This window comes from Macrosteles quadrilineatus, unplaced genomic scaffold (genome assembly GCF_028750875.1).
Source record: "Macrosteles quadrilineatus isolate MER2022 unplaced genomic scaffold, UCM_ALF_1.0 Scaffold_5__1_contigs__length_97177068, whole genome shotgun sequence".
Classification (NCBI taxonomy): domain Eukaryota; kingdom Metazoa; phylum Arthropoda; class Insecta; order Hemiptera; family Cicadellidae; genus Macrosteles; species Macrosteles quadrilineatus.
The window spans coordinates 62,046,545-62,058,308 of record NW_026542598.1 but is presented as its reverse complement, the minus strand read 5'-3'; the positions used below and the strand labels follow the sequence as shown (position 1 = coordinate 62,058,308).

The following is an 11,764-nucleotide window of genomic DNA, read 5'->3' as shown; positions in this document are numbered from 1 at the left end:
CTATTTTCTATCACTGTCATTATTTATCAATACTGTACTGTCAAGTTTCTTGGCTTGATTTTAAACAGCTAGCTTAACCTTCATGACCAAATTGAGAACATGTAAAAAATAAGGTCAGGAATTTTTAATACTAATATAATAGGTCTTTCGAAGTTTGCCGATTCAAATGTAGCTTTGAGTAACTGTATTATTGGTATTACTGATTTATCCATATTAATCGTATTTGTTCGCAGTCAAGGGACTGCGTAGAGTGGAGCAAAACATTTTTGCGAGCCCTTTTTGAAAATTTTAATATTGTCCCGGTCAATTTGGCAAAATTAAGCTTTCAACGTCATAATTTTAAGCAATTTGTCGATGAAACAGTTAAATCTCATACACTCTGATAAAAGGGGAATTTAAGTGCAACACTCCCTTTTTCCCATTTTGGGTTGGTATATAGAACGCAATGCTGTTTTATTGATGGTTTATGAAAAACCGGAAGGCTTAACTAAATGCCCTAAAAACAACCTAACCTAACCTAATGTATACATGTTATATGTATACATAATTGCTGTCCACATACGGACACCATTACGTTGCATGGGTGGATTGGGCGCTTTGACCATAGTGCTCGTTGACCATGGAGCATGAACCGACGTCCTTCGAGCATGACGACGCATGTAACGGTCAATCATAACGCCATTTATTACAGACACCATGACCGCTCATGCTCTGATTGTAAATTATACCGCAATGTGGTACAAGTGAAATAAATACTTCAAACTAACCATTAGGAAAAAAATAGAATGACCCATATTATCCAGAGTTGCTGCAACGCATATATAATTAACAATATAGTTTTTTTCATATTTTTACATCTCAATTTATTATTGCGATTTTCATAAAACGCTAAAAGCACAAACAAACTCATCGGCACAAAGTCATTTCTGCAATTGGCCACACAATTCATTAATTTGACTCTACAAAATATAATTTTGAATCTAACTGTTTTGCGATTGTTTACAAAAATTTTATTTTTTTACTTCCAAGCTAAATTACATTTTATTTTACACACTCGAGTTCCTTAAAATATACAAACTATGGATTCTTTTGTATAGTTCGTCCACTGCGTGTTTATGAATTGTATATTGATTATCTATATATTAATATGGAAGCATGTTTATTTAAAACATTTTTTATCAGCTCGTGTGCATCGTAGGAAAATCTACGAATTCTGTTAGAAATATATTTACCTGTAGATGTGCAGAATCTCTTTATAAATTAAAATAGGCTAAAAAATAATCACACAAAATGAATTTGAAATGTAATACAAATAAACATGGGTTATATGGGTTGCCATGCTGGTGACGAAATAGCAACAAAATATAAACAGAAAATCATAACAAATGGAAGAAATTCCAATAACATGTTTTATGTACAATGTGGTGTGAAAATAGAAAAGTCTGTACATTACATATTATTGTGGTTTTCTGCTATTGTAGTTTCAAAGAAGGGTTTGCGAGACAAAACATGTCATAGCCTTTACTTTATGCTCTTTAAACAATCAAATACAGACAAATAATACATATTGAAAATAATAAAGTAGAATAACAAACAGATATAGTTTTTAACATCTCAGCTGTTGACCAGCATTGTTGCGAGTTGCGAATATTATGCGCTCTCTGGTTGCGACATGTTAGTAGTTTGATACGTCCATGTCACTGGCCCGGCCATGACGGAATTAGTACATAAGAATTATGCTAATATTTAGTACCTATTTCGTACTATTTAGTACCAACAAAAAAAAAATTAGTACCCCACTCGGTACCGGATAACTAATTAATTTAGGATTCCGGGCCAGTGACATGCTGGCCCGGCCATTTTCGAATTTGATCCTAATATTTATACCATCATTTAGTACCTATTTCGTACTATTTTGTACCTCCATTAATATAATTTGTACCTCAAAGAAAACCAAGCTACGGGCCCGTTAACTGTACAGGTCAACGACCCCTCAGCCCGGCCATATCGTAACCTATGGTTTTAAGCTATACTACTATTTAGTACTTATTTCGTACTATTTTGTACCTCCACTAATATAATTTGTACTTCAAAGATAACCAAGCTACGGGCCCGTTAACTGTACAGGTCAACGACCCCTCAGCCCGGCCATATCGTAACCTATGGTTATAAGCTATACTACTATTTAGTACTTATTTCGTACTATTTTGTACCTCCATTCATATAATTTGTACTTCAAAGATAACCAAGCTACGGGCCCGTTAACTGTACAGGTCAATGACCCCTCAGCCCGGCCATGTCGTAACCTATGGTTATAAGCTATACTACTATTTAGTACTTATTTCGTACTATTTTGTACCTCCATTCATATAATTTGTACTTCAAAGATAACCAAGCTACGGGCCCGTGAACTGTACAGGTCAACGACCCCTCAGCCCGGCCATATCGTAACCTATGGTTATAAACTATACTACTATTTAGTACTTATTTTGTACTATTTTGTACTTCCATTAATATAATTTGTACTTCAAAGAAAACCAAGCTACGGGCCCGTGAACTGTACAGTTCAACGACCCCTCAGCCCGGCCATATCGTAACCTATGGTTATAAGCTATACTACTATTTAGTACTTATTTCGTACTATTTTGTACCTCCCATTAATATAATTTGTACTTCAAAGAAAACCAAGCTACGGGCCCGTGAACTGTACAGGTCAACGACCCCTCAGCCCGGCCATGTCGTAACCTGTGGTTATAAGCTATGCTACCATTTAGTACCTATTTCGTACCACCATTAAAATAAACTTTACCTCAAAGATAACCAAGCTATTGACACGTACACTGTACAGGCCAATGTCCCCTCAGCCCGACCATGTCTCAATCTGTAGTTATGAGGAATGCCTTTATTTAACACCGGCTATTAAAATATATCAAACTAACAAACAATTTTAAACTAGACTAACAGGAAAAGTGTAATATTTTAAAATTTAGCTTCACTTTAGTTTTCGTCCTACACTCATTCGAATGAACACATCGATATAGGCTACAGATTTTTCGATACTGTATATCGATTACTTTATTCGGTTACGTTAACCTATCCAACCAAACTTGATAAATCGAATGAAATAATCGATATATCGATCGATATGGTGAATCGAATGAGTTTGGGACGTCAACAGCCTGTTTTTTAAGTGCAGCCTAAACAAATTATCTTTCATTTTCTGTGTATATTATCAAATTAAAGTTGACCTTTTATGGAGTTAGGGAATTAGGATTACGACTCATGAAAATAGTGTATTAATAACAATCTTATGTTGTCTATATTTACATTTTGTCCTAAAACAATTCTGAATGAACTTTTAATATAAGTCATTTTAAGTACCAAGTGAAACATTTTATTAAAGTCAAAACGAGTTTTGTAAGGTTAATCACACTACACTTTCATAAGTTTACATATTGAAAATGTTACTATTATTACTTTGAGTTATTGTCAGTATGCATAACGCCTTTCTGTACATTTGATGTCAATCGAACAAAGATTCTTTAGCTGTGATAATTTAAATGGAGTAAACTAAAACTTGACACGGCACTGGTTTACTAGGAGAGACAAAACTCTTCGAGTCTTTGGTGTCATCGTAGAGTTCCCATGTGTCGTTAGATCTTCTAGCGTATGCCACGTAATGTCCAACACTTGTAAAAGATGTTGTTCTTCCGCAGAACCCCAAGAATCCTCTTAATATATATTCAACTTCTTGAACTACTACGGTAGCTGGTAGTTCACATGGTTTCGTCTAAAACAACGAATATTGTGAATTATATAAGACACAATAAAATACCTACATTATATAACACATGTCGTGTGAATGAATCATGTTCGTACAAAACAAAACTCCCAGCTAAAGATGTCCTTTAAAAATAATTGAATGTCCAATATAATGCATTGCAAGCATTTAAAAACTTACTAAATATTTTTCTTACGCCTTATAAAATGTATTGTGGTAATTACATGGCTTTCCTATGAATATACGCAATACTAACAAATCTAAATCAAGGATAACCTGGAACAGAGGTTTTTAGTTCAGATAAACCATGAACATTTATTATGAACAGTTCAGTTATTTCAATAATACTTTCCTCTAAGAACGTTTTACTACTAAAGTATATACTTACTTCATATTCCCTTAAAATGCCACTTGCTCTGTCTGTATTAATGAAATCCGCCAGCTCAATAATTAAAAAGGTCTTTGATAAGATCCGCTTCACTATTTTGGACTCTTGGCATTTCTTGCATTGGCTGCGTTGGTCTTCAAGTGTTTGGTTTAAGTAAGTACTTAACTCCTGTAGGTTAGCTGTGAGGCAAATAGGTAAACAAAACCCTTTTTGTGATGTCCTGGAACTACAGTAGTTGCAATCTACTTCATCCACAACAACGGGAAGTTCATATAGTAGTTTGCTCAGAATGTGTGTCACTGTGCTTTCTGTGCTCATCAGTACAATGTCAAGATTTTTGTGTTGAAAGACAGATAATTTTGAAAACTAGGGAATTGTTGAAGCCATAATTTTAGTTTAGGGTTTCAGTTTTTTAAAATATAAGTTTAAAATTGTAAAAAGTCTAGCAGCCGACGCTAACATTCTACATTCTAGAAATATTGATATTACTATATAATAACAATAATATAAAACAATATATAACAATAATATATTGATAATATTATATTATGAGTTATAGTTGACTACTAAATTCCCGTACGTAGGACGGGCCAACAGCGATTAATTTATGTTATTAATTAATGTTGAATGGTATAAAAAAATCACCACAGTCCCCTCGCACCAAAATAGCCTAAAACTCGACACATTGATTACTTGGGTTGTATGATATTGCATATTGTTGCATTGTTGTATTGTGTTGCATATTGTTTAATATGAAGAACTAAATAGTTGGAGATAACCACCAAATAACTGCATCACTTGTTAATTATTGAGTACTAAATAATAGCATACCTTATAACTAGAAACTGTGACATGGCCGGGCTGAGGGGTAATTAACCACTAACAATAACATGATTACACATACAATATGTAAAAAGTACGAACAGGGTACTAAATAGTAGCATAGCTCAAAACTACAGGTTCCGATATGGCCGGGCTGAGGAGTCACGATTTTATCCTTGATTTTGAAAAATGGATTGACCTGTACAGTTAACGGGCCCGTAGCTTGGTTATCTTTGAAGTACAAATTATGTGAATGGAGGTACAAAATAGTACGAAATAAGTACTAAATAGTAGTATAGCTTATAACCATAGGTTACGACATGGCCGGGCTGAGGGGTCATTGACCTGTACAGTTAACGGGCCCGTAGCTTGGTTATCTTTGAAGTACAAATTATATGAATGGAGGTACAAAATAGTACGAAATAAGTACTAAATAGTAGTATAGCTTATAACCATAGGTTCCGATATGGCCGGGCTGAGGGGTCATTGACCTGTACAGTTAACGGACCCGTAGCTTGGTTTTCTTTGAGGTACAAATTATATTAATGGAGGTACAAAATAGTACGAAATAAGTACTAAATAGTAGTATAGCTTATAACCATAGGTTACGACATGGCCGGGCTGAGGGGTCGTTGACCTGTACAGTTAATGGGCCCGTAGCTTGGTTTTCTTTGAGGTATAAATTATATTAATGGAGGTACAAAATAGTACGAAATAGGTACTAAATGATGGTATAAATATTAGGATCAAATTCGAAAATGGCCGGGCCAGCGTATCACTGGCCCGGAATCCTAAATTAATTAGTTATCCGGTACCGAGTGGGGTACTAATTTTTTGTTTGTTGGTACTAAATAGTACGAAATAGGTACTAAATATTAGCATAATTCATATGTACTAATTCCGTCATGGCCGGGCCAGTGACATGGACGTCATTATTCTTTTCTTTTACTTATTGCAAAACTTGTACCGTGTTGTGTGTGTGTATATGAGTGAGAGTAATACTCTATTATTGAAATAATTAAGCTTTAAAAAAAGATTAACTAACTGTTTTATTTTAAGCACAGATAAGATTAATTCGTTACTTTCTCTTTTTAAGATACATTTCTTATATTTTTCCGTGTAAGAATATCACACCAACAGGTCAAGGAGGCTAAATCTAGTTTTTCTACATTCTGTATGGTTTACAATTTATAAAGTGAAAGTAGGCAAATTTCGAAACAAATAAAATACCTAATCTAGGTTTTTACAAAAATAATTCAATAAAATAATACATGTTACCTGCCACAGTCGTTAGCCCTTCCGCCAATCGTGGATATGTCATCGTAAACGCAGCTCATAGTGGAGAAATAGAGTTATCGTCTCTCGTGACCGCGGGGACATCATCATCGTCACCCGTCAAAGTGAAAGTCTCGTACGATTGTAGCAAATTTGTAATTTTTCAATAGGGTACTGTAATCTTCTCAAACGCTTTTTGTGTTTGCAAGAATAGAAGAGCGTCTCGATGTTCTGACTTGGTGCTTGATTAAATGAGCTTTTAAACAAGGCAGCTTAAAAGTTAAAATAAGTTAAAAATAAATCTGCATATGGTTAAACAGTGATGCGCCAAAGCATAATCTCTAATTCCCTGGATATAAAAAAATCTTACAAAAAAAGATAACAAAGTCAAAAGCTTAATAAACATAATGCATTTTGAATTTGATCTGATATAAATAAACGTAATTTATTATCAATAATTACCAATCATTGAGATGGGGACACCACCTGGGTGCGTATTTTAATTTTTAGTCCAAATATGAGTGGAGGATGAGTGTCGAATGTGGAGTGATGTGAGATGATCTGTGTAGCTTGTTACTGACTAAGATCAGCTGTTTCTTTAACCAGACTCATTTATTTAAATACCAATAATCAGGAACTAAATTAATCATAATATATTAAAATACATGTTTCAATGTCAGCTACTCAAGCGGTACAAGCTCACAATAATCAAACAAATAAGCTTGCATGAAAAGTCAAACCATCTAAAGCAAATTCTTTACCTTAGTGCTCAATAATCAATGACAGACAGGCATTAGAGATGATAAAACAGTGCAGTTACATAGAACCCCGTGGCCCGGGTATACGCTAAAAAGATAGTTGCAAAATGTACGTCAGTCGGATGGTTAGAAAGACGAGAAAGACCCGTCCTGTTTGAGGTTATGTCTATCTATTTTATTTTATGCCCATGCCATGAAAGTTTGTTGTTGTTATGGTTATGTGCTCTGCTCCTCTGTAGCTTAAGATAAGTCGAGTGAAGATTAACGTTTTAGTTAGCTGATGAGGTTTTGTTTTTGCACTTTGACCTTGGAAGATATTAAAGATTATTACTTTCTATCGCCTTGCTGTTTTATTGTTACTGTAGGTTCATTAAAAATGACCAAGTTATTGGAGTGGTTATTTGGAGGTTGTTTGTTTTTAGGATTTTGGGCAACACTTGTGACAAATGTTTTCGATTCCACATTTATCAATGAATGGATGCACTTCATCGTTGCCCTACCAGTGCTACTAGCCGGAGTATTTGGGGTAAATATTGGCAAAACTTTAACCAATATCTGACTCCATAGTAACTTAGGTTACTATCTAACTTAAGTTATTCCATCTTACGTACTAAAACTTATCCATTGTTTTGTTACAATTGGTTTAGAAAGTTTGGTTTTGGTTATTGATTGAATCTACAGTATAGTTTTAAGTGGCTGCACTTTACTTTAGGCCCTACACTCATTTGAATGAAAATATCGATCGATATATCGTTTGGTTAGTTAGGTAAGGTTAACCTAACTTAACTAACCAAACGATATATCGAATGAAACAATCGAGTAATTGATATTTTCATTCGGTTTGTGTAGGACCTAAAGTAAAGTGCAGCCTTTTAAGTTACTGTTTGATTATGCAGAGGATACGCCGACTGGATTAGGGGTCCAGCGCCATAATCTAACCTAACCAAACTTCCTGTAACATATTTAAATTGTGGTTTTCACTGAACTAATTAATAAACCAAAAAATAAATTGAAGCTTCAACCCAGTAGATAGGCCTAAACTATGTAAAACAAACAGAATTGTTTTTAAATCACAAAATAAAAAGTTGTAGCCTAACTAAAACTTAGGTAAGTTACTGGATAAACTATATGCAGAGGATACACGTCCGGTAACCGGATGTGGATTAGGCGTCTATCAATTAATTACTGTCATAACCTAACCAACCAAACTTGCTGATAATGAAAAAATTGAATGAAGGTTAAATTCTGTTCATAAAATAAAATTATAAATGCAAAAAATTCTAACAAAAGATGTCCAGTTAACTTAAGAAGAAATTACATTTAAAGCCAAATCTTTGACAAAAAGTTAATTTTACCGATGAGATTCAAACCAGGGACCTCTTGCATATCAGCCGAGCACTCTATCTACTACACCACTAAGACCGATAGCTGTACATCGTATCGTTGTGGTAATGGCGTTCTGGGCCCCTACAACCCGGTGACTTCACTGCCAGACGCCTAATCCACGTCAGGTTACCGGACGCGTATTCTCTGTGTGTAAACTATAACAAAATATGTACCGGTACATAACTGGATTGTTGATGTGGAACAGAGTTAGGCCTAACATTATGGATTATAATGTGCTTCCAGATATATGCAGCTTCTGTTGTTTTATGGCGAGTCTACACTTTTAATGATTGTGATGATGCAGCAAAAGAATTACAAAAGGTGAGTTAATTAACATTGTGGACTAGCAGTACAATCACTAACTAGGACGTCCCAGTGCGAGTTTATTAAACTACGTAGAAAAGTTTCCAAATGTAGCTGTTTAAACATAGGCCTACTGAAGGACGGCATTGCCTACAACCAATTACGTTAAGCACGTTATTTGTCTTAATTTCCCATAACCTCTAATTATCAGTGAACGTCAGAGCTTTTTTATTTTGCAATAAACCTTGAACAAAGTCATTCGCTCATTGTTGTAAAAAATACACATTTTACATTCTTTAACAGTAAATATTTTAATTTCAAATCAGTTTACGATAAACAATATTTTCAGTGTAACACGATGATTATTTCTTAATCATCCTGCTTGGAAGTGTCTTCTGTGAAAAACCGTAGCTCACCAAAATACCTTGCTCTACTGGCGGCAGAGCTGTCAGTATCCGAACACAGGTTGCGGAAGATACGCTAAAACATTGCCAATTGGCCGTCCTTACGCATTGTTGATGGTCATTGCAAATGCTGGGATAATAGAGAATTGCGCCCTTTCCTACGCAAAAGGGAGCATAGTTTCAGAAGGTCGCAAGTTAATTCTTGGAGTTAGCACACTGAGTCCAGATGAAGCTTCAGCTAAATATAGCTACAATTATCTATATTTGATCGGCGACACTGTGGCATGTCTTAAAAAAAGCAGGGAAGAGTACTAAAGAAGTGCGTATTAAAAAAGAAGGCAATAGTAAAATCAAGTTTAAAAAAAACTTGAGCCATATAATAACTCAAATATTATTAGTTTTCATTACAACATAAACAAACCAGCTGTTAAAAGAAATAGCTTGAACCTATGCAAACAAAAAAGATTAACATTTTAACTTTAAAAGCCACCGGGGCAGAGCAAGGCCCCACTAGAAAAATCAGGCCAAGCTGCAGAATCCATGATGGCACACTATTGGATCGATTCGTATAAATTCACTGCCATATCCCTTAAGTTTTAGGTAAATGAGCTGGCTGTTTGTGAGATTTTAATGGTACAAATTTAGTACAACTATCCACCAATGTGATGTATTGTTGCGCTGCCTGCGTTTCAGCATGGCCTGTTTATCTAGTGGAGCCTTGGACTTTGTCAGACCTTATATGACATCTACCTAATGAAATCTTTCAAATGGGCTGTAAACTAACAAAATTGGCTGAAAAACTACGGACGAGTTCCACGGACAAAAATTGTGCTTGATTTTTATAATAATAATTGAAAGACATTTCAGTGTAAATCCAATCAGGCGAATGGAAATTTGCTTAGTCTGCAGGTTTGCTGCAGCGGGGGTACTTAACATAAATGTTTGTTCACTTTTTATTATTAAATAAAACTAAATTAATTTTGTGTGTAATGGTATGTTTGGACCCACCTTTTTTATTAGGAATAATTTTTTTTATTTCTGTAGAGTTTCTGTATTTCTAGACTACTTAACTCAAGTTTTATTCATTTCAGCAAATAATTGAGGCTAAAGAAGACTTGAGAAGAAGAGGTTTTGTTTTTGAAGTGACCGACAAGAAGACTGATTGATTTTTGTAAATTTCACTCTTATATTAAATATTTATTTTGTAAAAACTTTGTAAATTAATTTCAAAACCTTGAAATTTTAAACCTTATGCATGCTTAAATTGCATCATTCACTAATAATTATGTCAGACATTTCTTGGCTGACTGCTTACCAGAATATTTTTTTACCACTCTTTATTTTATATACGTTACTTAACTAGGCCTATTACCCCAGAATGTATTTTGGAACATACAAGGGTTGGTTGTCTGTAAATAAAGGTCTCAATTAGCTCAGTTTCAGCTTGTAAGCTTGTTTAAATCCGAAACCAGGGCCTTTTCTTTATATCCTCCAATACCTAGCCAGTCCCAGCTGGGTTTTCCTAGGCGCGGAGTCTGCTCTCCTCTTATCATAGGTAATATTTTCCGAGAAGCGTAGCGGACCACCATTAAAATCACTTCAACGCACTTCGCTCTCCCCGCCTAGGAAAACCCGGCTTAATTTGTTGTAGCTGTTGATGTTAAGGAAAATTTTTGATTATGTAGCTAAATGTAGCTTGAATTGGTATACCGCCATTAGTGATACTGACAAATGTTAAGTTTACATTACTTAAACCGTGAACTATATACAGGGTGTTGATTGATGTCACCTGTTTCAGTGACAAGATTATTTTTGGAGACAACCACACAGTATATGTATGTTATTCATGGCATTCAGCTCTACTGAGCCATAGCCTCCTTAATACAAGGCCACGTCAAGACAAAGTGGAAGCACTGTTGTCCAGTCCACACCTGTTGCACTAATTTATAATGGAGCGCCTGCACTGTGTTTATGTTCACACGTTTGTTGTTATTATTATTATTGCAACAGACTGCCACAACAACCGCAGCGGGCTTTTATTAAGGAGGCTATGACTGAGCTCATTGTAATCAGGTATCTCTTCACACATGCCTTACGTCCTGACTAATTTAACAGCTGACTTTAGTCAGAAATGAAGCTATACAAATCATCTCACTCCACTCTACACTCATATTTAACTGTATAAACCCTCCAGCGGCTAGATGTACCAACTCATGTGTGTTTCTAGCGGTACAAACCCAGCTCTGTGTGAAGGGGCTTTAATTGACTATAGCTATATTAGTTTCAGTTATGTCATCTGTACAACCAATTACTCAGTTAATCACAGATCTACTGAAACAAAGCTGCAGCTGCAGCGATTGACCATTGCCAAGGAGGAAAAAACTATCTAGAAGGGATGTAATATTATGAATACACGTAACATGTTATTCTTCAATATATTAAAAAATATTTATTCTCCATAAGAATAACATGGGAATTTTAAATTTACAATTTTTTAAATTTTTTCCGTAGTCAGCATTGAACAGTCAAACAGTCGTAGCCGAACATTCAAAAAAACTTCAATATACTAAATTATTTGTTTTTTTAAGCTCTTCAAAATGGTCTAGAGAGAAATTAAGAAATTTAAAGTTTTTAGGGTCAAAAATGA

At 34.9% G+C, this 11,764-nt stretch overlaps 1 protein-coding gene across 1 annotated transcript; it reads left to right on the top strand.

The window, feature by feature from the left end:
• Nucleotides 1-7,218: 7,218 nt before the first annotated feature.
• LOC128995384 (dolichol-phosphate mannosyltransferase subunit 3-like) lies at nucleotides 7,219-10,328 on the top strand. The gene is made up of 3 exons (XM_054420395.1): nucleotides 7,219-7,550; nucleotides 8,654-8,731; nucleotides 10,209-10,328. The coding sequence occupies exons 1-3, from the start codon at nucleotides 7,305-7,307 to the stop codon at nucleotides 10,281-10,283; spliced, it is 399 nt and encodes a 132-aa protein (XP_054276370.1). The 5' UTR covers nucleotides 7,219-7,304; the 3' UTR covers nucleotides 10,284-10,328.
• The last annotated feature ends 1,436 nt before the right edge of the window (nucleotides 10,329-11,764 follow it).